Below are 14,178 nucleotides of genomic sequence, written 5' to 3' on the forward strand. Positions count from 1 at the left end.
AAATACTAGGTACTGCCACAGAGATGGTATTTAAAAAAAAAAAAAAGAGTAATGCCAAAGTATTTAGCAGGGAAATGTTTGTCTCAGTTTTCTCTCCAGACCTTACATGCAAGAAAAGTTCAGGTACAGCAAACAATAAAGACAAACTTAACACTGCTCATCTCCCCTCACCAAATCATATTGTATGATACGATGCTCTTTTGTTACACACATGCGAAAATATAAAGTGACTGCTCTTACACATACCAAGTATGGCAAGCTGGTTATTTCTGAAGTACACTTCAGGAAGACTGCAAGGCTCCACCAATACTCTGGACTTGGACAAGGCATCTGAAGTGACAACGGTTCAGTAAAAAGATTGGAGGGGGAAGAAAATACAGTGCTCAAGATTTCCCTATTGTGCAGCTGACAACCTAATACTGGAATAGCTGCATTTGGTGTTTTAGAGCAGGCTGAACAAAGCTGAAGAAACACTAAGTTAGGACCTCTGAAGCTAGCAAATGCTGTTTTGGCCTTCCTAAAAATAAACCTAACAGAGTCCATCTTATTTCTACTTCTGTCAACTTGAGAAGCAACACTCCTGAAGAAAGCAGGATATTTCTGCTCCTGCAAACAAGCCTCTAAGGCCTTGTGGACATTCAGTGAAGAGTTACACTTGCTTCACGTTTTCCCACTAGAAAACACTACAGAGATCAGGATAACCTCTTGAATCAGGTCTTCCTTTGATAGTCCGCATTTCCTTTCTGATCAGGCAGCCTAGCAAGCAAATCTTTCCTTTGTTAACCTACCTTCACCTGACTAACTGAACAAAGACAGGTGAAGGAGGGTGTCTGTTTAGGTGACTGTAATAAAGCCTCTCTTTAGGCACAAAGGAGTAACAATGTCTCCACCCAGAAAAAGCAAATTCTCTCTCCTGAATTTGCCTAGACTAGAATTTGTACCAAGCAGAGGATGGGAGACGATCATCCTTTATGAAATAAATTCAGAGGCACAATTGTCCAAAAATGCAAGCCTAAGCATTACAAACTGAGGCCAAAGTGACTTCAAAGAAGCTGAATTACACTGAGTTTCTCACATAAGAGCTCTAACCACCAGGAGACCTAGAGACTCTTCCCTTCCAACAAACTGAAACAGGAGGATTTTAAAAACGAGGTAGAGTTTCCCACATTAGATCTCTCAAGTATAGGCAGATATTTTAAACACGCTCACTGTTTACTTCATTAGCTATTCCAAATTTAAACTATAATGCTTAAGCTAAAGTGTTTGTACAGCTGAAATAATGAACATTACCTAGGATGCAAAGAAAGTTTTTTATTGCAAGCACAGTGAGCAATGATTGGATTGCGTCTCACATGACTGTGACTGAGGTCACATTTAAACGACCCACATGTCTGTTTTTAGTGCTCCTCGTTGTCAGGTGTACATCATTTCTGCCATGTGAGACATTTTCTTTGGAATATACAAGTAATATTCCATGTATCCCGAAAGATCTTCAATAGTCACATCATCCACAAAGGCCCTGGCTTGCTCAGAGCAAGAGCGTGGAGAACTTGATGGAGTTCTTGATGGCAAAGCTTGAGAGTGATCCTCAGCAACTGTTATTCTATCAGGTGCCAACGGGAAAGCGTTCTGCAAGCCAGAGAATTTGTACACCTCCATATCTTGCCATCGTTTACACTGACAGGCTTTATCTGCACAGGCACACGGCTTATTCTTGTTCAGCTTGGACACAGATTGAAAGTCAGAGAGCTCCGTAGTCTTTGGGCCTGCTTTGGATTCTAGAGAAATGGCAGCAGGAGAGTTTTCCTGTTTGTTCTCTGATGCAGACTGCACAACAGAAGCTCCTGACGAATCAACATCATCTCCCTTCTGGCCAACGTCGGGAGCAATACGGCATCGTTCATGTGCACAAACTTCCTTTGGGATTGGCATCCCAAACCCTGTGCTGTCATCTGGGGCATCAATCTGGCTCTTGTGCACTATTTGGCTGCACGTGGAATGTGATTTTGTGCTGCAATGGACAAACTTTGGAGGATGAAGAATTGGAGATTTGGAACGCCTGCGACGCTGGGTTCTCACAACTCCTCTTGAAGGCTTCTTCACAGGCCTACCATGGAAAGATAGAAAAAGTGAGTGAAGTTTCACTAAAAGACTTACTGGATTATAGATAATATCAGGCAAGATATCTAGTGTTGCATGCAAGAGCTCTAACATCAGAGTATTTGCTCAGGGTATTCCACTGTCTTGGAATTTTACATTCTTCTAGTAAAGCACCTGTATAAAATATAAAAGAAACCCCTGGGAAATGAAACCTGAAGTGCACGTCTTTAGGATTACAAAATGAGTAAAGCATGGGAGAGAAGATAAATAACCTCCAAGAGAAGGACAAAGCACAAGACGACAGCACAAAACCAGTGACTCGAGGCAAGAGGATAGTTTTGTTTCAGTAGACGTGTGAAGTTCTGAATAGATACTCAAGAAAAATTCTTTAATCTACTTCCCAAGGCATACTGACGTCTGCAATGTTGAATGGTTATTCCAAGAGATTATCTGAAAAGCTGCACTTCACGTTTATATTACGAAACATTTATAATGTTTATGTACCTAAAGCTGAACAGCATTTCCTTGCACTTCATATAATTGTAAATGAGAACAGTAGTCACATATGACAAGAAAAAGGTAGTGCGGGATGTTTTTATACAGTGTTTTTAATGAAATAAATGCGGGTCCCTTCTTTAGGGGCCCAGTTACTGGAAAATTTGGCTATTTAAAATTCACTTTCAATGCATTCACATTTGAAGTAGTCTGACAATCCCTAGCTTCTCTCACCCATGCCAGGTTTCCTTAGAAGTACACACATTCTTAGGCTTGTTTTCATCTGCTGCTGTTCTAATTAGTGCTCTTGGACTTGTCCCCTCACCAACAGGAAGAGAAGCAGTAGATCTGTGAAAAAGAGAATGAAAACGTAACAGCCTAGATTGGTTCGCATTATGAATATGAAAAAGCTTATGAAACTTCTTTTCCAGACGAGACTGCTCCAAATCATTTGTGTCTTAAAAGACCTGCCCACAAAGACAACTCAAGTCTGACACGTTCCTGTGTCAAAAGTTTGTATAACAAGCTTTCACTGAAGGTGGCGTCGTACTGCAAACAGATTGCAAATCCAAACTCCACACCTCAGTGATGAAGCACACAAAATAGCTAAATAGCAGAGGAGAGGGGGAAAAACATTACTGAAGAAATGTGCCTCTTTTTCCACAGACAAATAAGCTATTCTTTCCTAAAAATACATGTTCTTTGGACATAAATAGACTTTGTTTATCTGAAGAACACTTGCGTCTTTGTCTAGGACGACGTAAACTAAAACTCTCCATACTACTGCAAGTTCGATCTCTTCAGCAACAGAACTGTGACAGATTTTCAACTTCTATTCAAGCCAGAGATCATAAAAAATTACTAATTTCCCTGGTGCTATAAAAACCTCCCAAACTGCCATTTTCAATGAGCTGTGACAATACCAGAACAATTTTGCCAAGTTGCAGTTTTACATATTAATCTGGAATTGACAAGGAAATTTTTTTCCAAATCCTTTTCTTAAATTGTTTTTTAAGGAGAACTGATCCCCTGAAAAGTAAAAATAAGTCTTTGCACGCTGTTCTAGGATGGCATTAGCTGGCATTTAAGAGACTAACCTATCAGTCAAGCACCTGCTATTTTCCATTTAAAAAACATCAACACAGTAGTAAATTGAAGGTCAACAGTAAAAACTACTATAATTAAAGTGTGCCTGACTTAGGGGTGGGACTAGAGATACCAAAGTATCGAGAGGCACGGTGGTGATAGATTCCTAATGAGCTTAATTACTTAAATGAAAGATAATTTTAGAAGTCCTTCTACTTGCCATTTAGCTCCTAAAGTAATTACAATTACCAACTTGATACTTATATTCTGCCTTACTTACACTTTTGTTTCCGTCACCAGCATAACTGCATCACTGCCAGTAGCTTACTGAAATTCAGTACTGTACATGTAATACGTAATCATACACATTTGTCAGCAGAAAAAAAACATGATATAGAAGCCATCTGTTTGTTTTAGATAAAAAATGATTGTCACTAACAGAAGGCACATTCTGCTTGTGTTCTTCTTCCTGGGACAGTGAGGGTTAAGTGCCACATCTCAGATCTCCCATGAAACAAGACAACACAAAAAGCATTCTTTCCCATTTAGCGTTTTTAGTTATAAACAGAAAATTTGTAAGTAACATCAATGAAAATAGTTTGTGTGGGAATCATGCATTGCAGCTAATGCCCTCCTTTACTGATATGGAAAGAATATTTCTCTCCTGGGAAAAGATGGGAGTTTATTCTCATGACAGGCCTTTAAAGCCATGGCAGTAAGCTAACTTCGAGTACAGTTCCAGTGCTATGGATATGACCTCTGGCAGCCAGATTCATGCCAAAATTCATTTCAAATATGCTGTCAGTTGCTGCATATTATTAGGTTTGTTTCAAGCCTGTTGGGACCTAATAATGATCGAACGAATCACAATCCCTTTAGAAGCGCAGTCTACAGCTAGTGAATTTATTTCCATTTAACTAGAACGAGGGCTTTCAGTGCCTAACCTTTTGGAATTACCTCCTTCCTTCAGATTTAACAGTGAGGGTGTTCCCTTCCAGTCCATTTGTAACATGTTAACTCTGTACCTCCCTGTGCTGTTACTTACCCAGCTGCGTCAACTCTTAGCTTTTTGAATGCTGTCTGCAGGCTTTCCTCTTCTCCATCCTTAGCTTCTGTTTTCATCATTGGGATGGTCAGACGCTGACGGAGTCACCATATACTGCTAAAACCAGAAAAGAGACGTATCAAAATAAGAACCGATGCCTCATTAAAAATGTTAGTTGCCCAGCAGCATCATAATACATGAAAGTAAACTCAAAACAGCAAACTGCACAAAGCTGAGGTCATTCTAACAGAACATTTCTGAAAGTTGATTCAGAACAAACTTTATGATACCCAAGAATGGAACAGTCTCTCATACAACCGCATTGGTGAGTTTAGCAATTTAAAGTAAAATCTGGTGTCAATAGCATCTTGCATACTAAAGTTTAGACAGACTTCCATTTGTCTTAGAGCTGCTACCAGGATAACTCCAGAAAAGGTAAAAGGTGAGAAGAAAAAACGACATTAGAAACAGCCAACTTTATGCAACTACGGGAGTTGATGTTACAGATATATTTTTAAAAAACAGACTTCTGTTAAGCCAAGATAAAGTGTTAAGCTAAACATTTTTTCTTATTTTGAGATCCCAGGTGTTTGGTTGAAATTCTCCTCTTACATTACAATTGGATGAAACAGTGCAGTGAGTCACATCAGACTCACAGCCTTCTGATGTGCTCTATGATTGACATTAGCTACTGCCACCATGGAGGGCCAAAGGACAACAAATACACTGCTTTTAAAACACGTTAACTTTTTTATTCAACCTGCTTAAATTTGGACAACCTACATTTAATTTTAATTACATTCATATTATACCAAAATAGTCAAAGTGAGTTAAACCGCATCTGTTTTTGCTCACATACACTGAACTGTTGGAAGAAAAGAGTAAAGCAGGACTCAGAAGTGATGATTTTGTGTGCTGCACTCCTCAATTTTACAAGTATTTTTTTTTTTATTTTAAGTACCAATAAAAACATTTTCAGGGTTGTCATGATTTTGTTTTCAGTTTGCAAGGCAATATGCAGACATACAAATTTGTGTTAAATAAACCAGAAGCAGTAAACTTACAACAAAAGCTGGTCAAGATTGTAAAAGAATCTGAACAACCAGAATCCTCAACTTTGCTTATACCACCCAAAAGAAATTTTCTAATTGTCTTGGCAATCAAGGATATCCCAATTTCAAAAATAAGTCTCAGTTCTACACCACAAGCTCAGCGTCTGTTGAAGTTTGCCTGGCCGGTTAACCTGCTTCACTTCATACATTTTGAAAAGAACATACTTTTCATCTGCGTAGTCTCCATTACCACACATGAAAGTCCTTAAACAGAGGTATTTTGCTACTGAGGCCTCCGCAAAACTGCTTTTTAACAGGGTAGTATTTCCTACTTTGACTTCAGTAAGGCTTCCAACACCATCTCCCGTAAGGTCCTGAGAGAAGCTGATGAAGCACAGGCTGGATGAGCTGCACGGTTGGGCACAGAGGATGGTGAACAGTGGCACGAAGTCAAGTCGGAAGCCAGTAACAAGCAGTGTACCCCAGCAGTCAATAGTGGGGCCACTCCTGCTCAACATCTTCATCAAAGATCTGGATGACAGGGCAAAACATAGCCCCAGTAAGTTTGCCAATGATACAATATGGGCAGGGGTCGTAGATACACCAAGGGTATCATGCTATCACCCAGATGGACTTCAACAGCCTGGAGAAAAGGGCTGAGCAAGGGGAATTGCAAAGCCTGGCCCTGGGGAGCAACCCCAGGCACCAGTACATGCTGTGGGCCACCCTGATGGAAAGCAGCCCAGCAGAAAAGGCCCTGGGCATCCTCATGGATACTATGGGGAAAAATATCCAGCAACATGCCCTTGTTGCAGCGAAGGCTCATGGTATGCCGGGCTCCTTTAGGCAAAACATTGCCAGCAGGTCAAGGGAGGTGATTCTTCCCCTCTGCTCAGCACCAGCGAGGCTGCGCCTGGACTGCTGGGTCCAGTTCTGGGCTCCCCAGTACCAGAGAGACATGGAGCTACTGGGAAGAGTAGGGCCAAGACAAGTAAGGGACTGGGGCATCTCTCCTGTGATAAAAGGTGGGGAGCTGGGGCTGTTCAGCCTGGAGAAGGCTTGGGGGGATCTTAATGTCTAAAAATACCTGAGGGAAGGGCACAAAGAAGTCAGAGCCAGGCTTTTTTTGGTAGTGCCTGGGGGCAGGACCAGACACAAAGGGCACAGACTGAAAAACAAGAAGTTCTGTCTGAACACCTGGAAACACTGGAGGTTTTTTGTAGCACGGAAAAGACGAAGTCTAGGTAAAGAAAAAGGAGCCATCAGAACCTCAGCGGCTCAGTTACTTGTGGAGATGTGGGGCGGTAACTTCTGCTCCCGGTCAATCTCATTGCAGCTGGAGGTGGCAGCTCTCCACGCTGTTGTTCCAGCTGCTCACCCAGCTACGATTCATTTGGGCAGGCTTTACTGCAGACAGCTCTTATGACACACGCGGGATAATGTATCATAACAAGTTTAAGGCACACGCTGTCCCGTGACTCACGCAGTGAGTAAACACGAGAGGAAGCAGCCAGCACAGACGGGCGGCGCGGTGCTCGTCTGAGCAAGGCATTGTTTCAGACCTCTCTTCGTTAAGTTCGTTAAGCTCTGGTAACGCACACGGTCCCTACTCCAGTAAGGTATTTCCTTGCCCCGAGAAGCCTCTTGGAAATTAGGAATCCCACCTTCAGCCTTCTCCCTAGGGACAACAGATCCCTGAAGGGCACAGGCCTTAGCTCAGCAATACGAACACCTCCACGAGCAGCTTCTGGGTGACGGGGTGGCGCCGAACGCCCTGCCAGGCTCGGCCTAGGGGCTGCCCCCGGCCCCGGCACAGCCAGCCCTCGGGGGGAGCAGGATTTGCTCCCCCAGCAGCACCCCTCGCTCACCCCGTACAGCCGCCACGCTTCAGCCGGCCTTCCCCTCGCCCTCCTCCTGCCCCCCTCGCCCTCCTCCGTCCCCTCACCCAGCTCCATCCCCGCGCCCCCCCAGCTCCTGCGGGTAACACCGTGCCCAACGGCCGCAGAGCACCCGGCCACCACCCGGATCCCTGCCGTTCCCCTACGCCCCCCAGCCGCCCCCCAGGCTCCCCCAGCCCCGTACCTGCTCGCCTGCGCCCCAGCACCGCCCGGCAGCGCTGCGGCGGGGCCCGGCCCAGGAGGCGGCAGCGGCGGGACGCGAACCCGCGGCCCTACGGGAAAGGGAGGGGAGGGGGGAGGGAGTTCAAAAAAACCCTGCAAGGCGCATGCGCGGTGCGCCCCGCGCCGCTGACGCCAGTTCCTGTTGTGCTCGGGGCCTGCCGCCGCCCCGGCAGCGAGGCGGGCGGGGGGCGGCCGGTAAGCGGGGGGGGGGGGGCGCGGGGCCGCCTCACGGAGCGGGGCCCGGGCGGAGCGACGGGACCGGGACCACCTCACGGAGCGGGGCAGGGCCCCACGGGACGGGGTAGGCCCCGTGTGGCGGCCGGGAGCGGGCGGCGGGGGCCCGGGGGTGGCAGCCCCGGGGAAGCTTTACCCCCTGAGGGAGGCTGTATGCCCCCTGAGGGAGGTTTAACCCCCCCCCCCCCCCCGGGGGGTTTCCTGAGGCGCAGCTCCCGGGGGGAGCCCCTTGGAGCCGGGCCTGCCGCCTCAGCCAGCCCCCCCCCGGTTCTGTGTTGCAGCTCCCGGCGCATGGCACGGCTCCCCGCGCCCTGACGGCCCCCCCATGGAGCCGGCAGCCAAGGAGGAGGAGGAGGAGAGCCTGCAGCTGGCCTTCAAAAAGCTGAGGGTGGACGCGGCAGGGTGAGTGAGCCCGGGGAAGGGCCCTGACAAGGCAGGTTGTTGATATGAGTCTGTCTGCTGTTACTTTGAATCTCGAATGTGATGCGGGAAAAGGCTCCTTGCACTCCTAGGGGTAAAAAACTTCATCGCTTCAAACGAAACACGGTCATTATAACTGTCCACTAGGCAAAGCAGCACTTTGGTACTAATTTTGACTCAATATCCGACTGAAATTACACAGTGACAACATGAAACCATGAAATGACTCGCCCAGAGCAGGGGACCCACTCTAACTGTCGTGGTAGCTTTAGTCACCTTGTGAGATACGGAACTTGTTCATCCGTTTATCGAAACGCTGATGCCTTCAGGCTCATCACTGTTTACTGCAGCACATAAGCGTTTGCCTGGAGAGCATCTGAAAAAGAGTACCGAAACTTTGTGCTGCTCTAGAGCCTGGCCTCGCTGGAAATTATCACGCTAAATGTGGGCACTGATAATTTCTTATTTCAGAAGATAACAGAGTAAAATGTCTGTGGACATTTTTATACCCAAAACATTTGATAACGCACCAAATACATAGATAATATGTAGTATAAGCTTGTTCCTTAGCAGTGGAAGACAATAAAATTATGTAGGCTAATACATTGTGAGATAGTTCACTTGAAGCCTTTTGGGAATTCGCCAGCATAAGGGAAAGCTTTTGTACTGATAACTAATGTTGGCTTATGAGCTCGTCTCCATAGCCATCAATACTCTGAACTCATGGCCTCCCCTGCTCAATAAAAACACATGTTCATTTGCTGCTCATTGTCTATATTTGAGGATGTCTTCTGTTAAGTGTGGGAAAAAATAACTGTTCTCTAGATCAGAGAGAAGCAAGGAGGAATGGTTAGTAAGCGTTCCACTTTTATTGTGTTGCCAGTGGCAGGCTGTGTGGAATTCTGGTTGATTCCTGATGATGTCTCTTCAGGCACAAAAAGATCTTATTTTGAACAGCTAATACCTACTGACTAGTCTGTTAAGATGAAGTTTGGGCAGAGCACTTGTCTCTCCTGATAGAATTTCAGACACCTTACTTAGGATTTCTAGTGCTGTGTTCTAAATCGCATATATGGCCATCAAATCCAAATCCATATGCTGATATTTTGTTAAACATCTCTGTAATTTCTTGCACTTCCATACTGAACTAGGCACAGAGCACTGTGGTAAGGCACGTGCTTGTTGCCTGGACTTCCAGGGCCAGAAGTATTTATTTTTTTTCATTATATGTTTATCTGGAAGTTCTAAGGAGAAATAAATCAGTAATCTCTCCTTGTTTGTTGCTGTACCTCATCCACTTCTCTACTGACTATTCCTCAGCCTGCTACTGTGGGTTCCTGACTTTGCATTTTAGATGAGTAGGAGTCTATCTTTAACTACTATTGTCAGACAAAAATAATTGGAACATGAGTTTACATTCCTTTAATGTGTCATTTTGTTGCTAATAGGGCATGACATCAGCCTCTGGGCATTTTGGCCTTGTTTCCTTACATCCCACCTATTTTTAGGCACTTAACTGTGGTCAACAGAAAAAGGGTGGTTGGAGAGATCTCCGTAAGATCCTGTTTCTAACCCCTGACTGTAGAGGAAGCCAAGGCTGCAAACTGAATTGTCTTCGCTAAGCATCTAAAGCTATGAGGCAGAATCCAGATCTTTGAAGCCATATGTTGAGGCGCCATTGTAACGTGGCATTTTCCTTTTTACTTAGATGTATTGCAGCTCTGTCCGTGGGCGACGGGACGATTCTCAGGACACCGATAAGAACAGCTATGGATGGAGCCAAACAACAGTCTGTTTGCTCCAAGGAAGCGTGGCATGGGTAAAACATCCCCTTAGCTGCACCATACATGTATTGAGACATTTAAACCTTGCATACTGTTTTCACTGAAAGTTGATGTTAATTGTGTGGCTGAACATATCTTTCCTCTCCTTTCTGTTGCAAATATTTACCATAACTGTTTGATATGATGTTTTTGAGAGGCTTTTCTCAAATACTTTAAAAAAATAATATTGCCTCTTACCAGAGAGAAGGTACCTAAAACTTTCTTTTCCACTGATCTCAGAGGTCCTTCTCTTCAAGTCTTAAGCCTTTGCACCCTCCTCTCACCCCTTTTGGGGTTCTTTTATTTCTGTTTTGAAGTACCTGGATATTCAGCGTCATTCTGCCAGCAGCTCTAACTGATACCAGGTTCTGCATTACAGTTCAGTTTGGGATGACAAGCACCTTCGACAAAAGATTTTGGGGGAAGTACCTTTTAAAATAGGGGTGTTATTATGTATCCCTCCTTTGGGGGAGCTCCAGTTCATTCAGACTCCTCCACTGTTCCTGTCAGAGATTGTCTGCCACCAGTCATCTGATTTTTCTAAGAAGCAAAAAAAAAAATAACCACCATTATATACACACACATATATTTAGATATATACAGTTAGCCACATTTTAGAACTTTTTGAGCTGTGGCCTAGATTCTGTCGTTACCTACCTGTTGACCCATTACAACCCTACAGGTGTGTGAGAAAGCCTTCGAGAGGATCGGCGAGAGTTCCACGTCGCAGACGTTCCAAGTCTCCTGTCCTGCATCCCCCCAAGTTTACATACTGCAACGTGAAAGCCAACGGCCAGCTGAAACACAAAACCCAGTCAGACACGTCAAAGAGTAACGTCGCTTCAGACGTTTTTGTTCCAGCAGAACACGGTACAAAGGACAGGCACGATCCTCACTTTGAGGCCAGCAATGACAGAAGAGCCAGAACTGAACCTTTGGAAGCTTCCACCGCTCAAGAGCCTTTGGGGAAGTCGAGGGAGAATTGCCTTGGTCTCGCCTCGTCCTTCGAGACCAGCTTGCATTCAAGCCAAACCTCAGATTTCCAGTCCTTATCCATGCTTAGCAATGGCAAGCAGTGCCCTTGTACGGACAAGAAATGCCAGTGCCGACAGTGGCGCACCATGGAAGTGTACTCCTTCTCTGGTTTACGGAGCGTCCTGTCTGAATGCGAAAAGGCAGTCCTGGGGGTCCGTGCCCACTCGCGTCAAAACAGGTCCCCGTGTGGAACGGCCTCGTCGGGTTCTCCCAGGTCGTGTTCTGAGCAAGCTCGAGCCTTTGTGGATGATGTGACTATTGAAGATCTTTCAGGCTACATGGAATACTACTTATATATTCCTAAGAAAATGTCCCACATGGCAGAAATGATGTACACTTGACTGAAAGCAATAGAGAACCACGATTCAGAGTTTGGAGTAATGGTTGGGTTAAATGCCTTGTCAGTGCCATGTTTTTGCTGTTGTGTGTTTGATCAAATGTTTCTTTGCATCATACAGTTTAGTTTTCTAATAAAATGAAAAATGGAATATAGTTTCTGAGCTTAGTTCTAAAAAGAATGCACTAAAGTCTCTAAATACCTTAACAGAAGCACTGTAGATCAAACAAACTCCATTTGTTTTTTGGTTTGTGCTGTGGATATTCAAACTCTGTACTCTGTTCTCACTGTGTCTTTGGAAAAGAACCTTTTAGGTTTTGTTCTGAAATTTTGCAGCGTTTGGAAAGTTCATTCTTAACATGTCCCAATACGTAGAGAAATATTTCATGGCTACAGCTCTGTCCTCCTCATCCTGCTCTAGGAAGAAGAATGAGAAGGCATTCAGTATTTTGGATAGGATGCATCTCCTTTCCTCGAACGCTGCCTGGCTGCTTTTTAGTTGGATCAGTTGGGAATGCTTCCTCCTCTCAGATTTGGGGGAGGTCCGGAGTGTGTGGGTGTGTGCTTGGACCCTTTTGTAACCTAACTAGCTCACTCTTAAGCAGTTCTATTTTTCTGCAGATAAGTGAAGCTCTTAGAAGCAAAAATATATTTTGTTATTTGTGCTTTACAGAGGGAATGATTTAAGGGAGAGCAAAGCAGGCTAACACTTTTTTGGGCCGTGCTGTCTCAGACGTGGAGATTGTGGAGCCATCTATACACACTGTTTCTGCATGTTTGATACACAAAGCAGTTTGGAGCTAGGGTAAACAAGGATTGTGTATCATACAGGCTTTGTGGTGTAGAGCTATAACATTCCATCTGGTTGAGAATACTGAAATAAAAAGGAAATTGTTGCTGAGACTTGCATTAATAAATGTCTGTCAAAACCCAACAAATTAAAGCCTGAATAATTTGATTTACACTCATTTTCCCCCAGGATAATGGGTTGGTTTTGCTTTGTTTTTAAAAGTAACCAAGTCTGCTTTCAGTGTCAGGTGCAAGCACAGGCTGAACAACTGCACTTCAGTAAAATACTCCAATTTTCACTTATACTTTTCAAGATTAGTTATCAGCAAGCCAAGGAGTTCCAATTGTGTGCGGATAGGTAATAGATTGTTGGCCTTGCATTCTGTGCTAGAGAAGTCACAGACGTTCCAGGTGATTACTTTCTGATTTTATTGTGGTCATCCCTAAATTCTACACTATGCTTCTGCTAAGTTCAGCTTAGAAGTTTTTAAAAAATCCAAGTAAATTTACTTTGCTCTTAAGTGTTGCCACTTCATACAGTTACTTAGCAAGCGATATTGGCTGGTACTCTCAAGGTAACTGATTCCTAAGTTTTGTCTTGCGTATCTCCCTTACCTACCACCGAGTTAGGAAGGAGGAAGAAGGGTGTGCAGGTACTTAATTTGTTGCTGCTGTTTTTCAAAGGCTATTTCCACTTTGACTCAAAGTGCTAATTTTCTTTTCCATGTTTTGTTTCTGTCCCCTCTTTCAAAGGCCTGGTGTGCCTGGGGAAGTAAGGAAATAGGAAGTTAAGCAAGCCTGAGGCACATCCAGGTGTGCAGGTAGGCAAGGGGTGAATTCAGATTGCCACAAGACTGGAGGAGAGGAAAGGTTCTCTAGGCACGTTTCCATAGAGTGCCTCGCAAGGCAGAATAACTAGTAGCTAGACGGGGGAAAAGAGCCAAAAGCTCAGTGGTGGCATCACCTGCCCGAATTGCTGTTTGTGAGAGTGTTCAAACACATCCAGCGCGGCCTGCAGCAGAGGGAGGGCAGCTCCTCTGGGTCCTCCATTCCTACAATCACGCTTGCGGCAAATGTACCAAAACACTGCTAACGTTTTCATCGCTCAAACCACCTCGTTTTGGTGAAATGAGTGCTGGGAGGCCCCCATCTCAAAGTTACTGTTTCCTTTAAACCCGTCCCAGTTCAGCTCATCTGCTTAGCTCCTCTAATAGCTCCCGCTTGCTGCCTGCCTGAAACCTCAGGCTTTTTTAGCAACCAGCACCTTGTCTGGGAACGTCTGCACAGCACCGCTGCCCTGATTGACCAGCGCTGAAGCTGTCAGACCCACCAGCTGACGGGGACTGGACAGGGGGCACTGCCTGTGGGCTCTCTTCCCCTTCTTTTTTTCCCTGCAGGTTTTCAGTCCCCTTTGGCACCCCCGTCCCTTGCCATTCCACTACCCGCAGCAGCGTAACGTCAATAAAACCAGAGGCAATCCTTCACTGCGGTCTGCCTGCTCCCAGAGGGCTGCCCCAGGGTCAGGAGAGCTTGTCTGGAGGAACCTGATGCCAGCTGAAGGCAAAAATATTGTCCCTCTCGCCCTAACGCCGTCCTTCCTATGTCAGCAGCACCAGGACGTGTTTTTCCAGCATCTCTCCCC

The 14,178-nt window shown here is 45.1% G+C and overlaps 2 protein-coding genes and 1 long non-coding RNA gene across 4 annotated transcripts; 1 reads left to right on the forward strand and 2 right to left on the reverse strand.

The window, feature by feature from the left end:
- Window positions 1-1,291: 1,291 nt before the first annotated feature.
- Window positions 1,292-8,001, reverse strand: OSER1 (oxidative stress responsive serine rich 1). 2 transcript variants are annotated; one of them, XM_048072571.2, is made up of 4 exons: window positions 7,861-8,001; window positions 4,727-4,840; window positions 2,830-2,943; window positions 1,292-2,107 (listed from the first exon to the last, which is right to left on the reverse strand). In XM_048072571.2, exons 2-4 carry the CDS (start codon window positions 4,804-4,806, stop codon window positions 1,414-1,416), a joined length of 888 nt encoding a protein of 295 aa, XP_047928528.2. In that variant the 5' UTR covers window positions 4,807-4,840; window positions 7,861-8,001; the 3' UTR covers window positions 1,292-1,413. The 2 variants fall into 2 exon arrangements, with proteins under 2 accessions (XP_047928528.2, XP_047928527.2); XM_048072570.2 differs by having other exon boundaries at window positions 4,727-4,843; window positions 7,861-7,998.
- LOC106041191 (oxidative stress-responsive serine-rich protein 1-like) lies at window positions 7,934-11,898 on the forward strand. The gene is made up of 4 exons (XM_066978378.1): window positions 7,934-8,093; window positions 8,414-8,534; window positions 10,261-10,371; window positions 11,058-11,898. Exons 1-4 carry the CDS (start codon window positions 8,003-8,005, stop codon window positions 11,749-11,751), a joined length of 1,017 nt encoding a protein of 338 aa, XP_066834479.1. The 5' UTR covers window positions 7,934-8,002; the 3' UTR covers window positions 11,752-11,898.
- Window positions 8,531-11,172, reverse strand: LOC106041195 (uncharacterized). Its single transcript, XR_001210351.3, has 3 exons — window positions 11,033-11,172; window positions 10,805-10,915; window positions 8,531-8,928 (listed from the first exon to the last, which is right to left on the reverse strand). It is a non-coding gene; the product is annotated as an uncharacterized lncRNA (long non-coding RNA).
- Window positions 11,899-14,178: the final 2,280 nt, after the last annotated feature.

Source organism: Anser cygnoides, chromosome 16 (genome assembly GCF_040182565.1).
Source record: "Anser cygnoides isolate HZ-2024a breed goose chromosome 16, Taihu_goose_T2T_genome, whole genome shotgun sequence".
NCBI lineage: Eukaryota > Metazoa > Chordata > Aves > Anseriformes > Anatidae > Anser > Anser cygnoides.

What these genes read in the sequence shown, in the direction of transcription:
- OSER1 (XM_048072571.2), bottom strand. Translation starts at nt 4,806, where the DNA reads ATGATGAAAACAGAAGCTAAGGATGGAGAAGAGGAAAGCCTGCAGACA. An exon ending in CTAAGAGTTGACGCAGCTGG is followed by an intron (nt 2,944 to 4,726) that starts GTAAGTAACAGC and finishes TCTTTTTCACAG; the next exon opens with ATCTACTGCTTCTCTTCCTG. An exon ending in TCTAAGGAAACCTGGCATGG is followed by an intron (nt 2,108 to 2,829) that starts GTGAGAGAAGCT and finishes TTTCCATGGTAG; the next exon opens with GCCTGTGAAGAAGCCTTCAA.
- LOC106041191 (XM_066978378.1), top strand. Translation starts at nt 8,003, where the DNA reads ATGCGCGGTGCGCCCCGCGCCGCTGACGCCAGTTCCTGTTGTGCTCGG. An exon ending in CTGAGGGTGGACGCGGCAGG is followed by an intron (nt 8,535 to 10,260) that starts GTGAGTGAGCCC and finishes CTTTTTACTTAG; the next exon opens with ATGTATTGCAGCTCTGTCCG. An exon ending in TCCAAGGAAGCGTGGCATGG is followed by an intron (nt 10,372 to 11,057) that starts GTAAAACATCCC and finishes ACAACCCTACAG; the next exon opens with GTGTGTGAGAAAGCCTTCGA.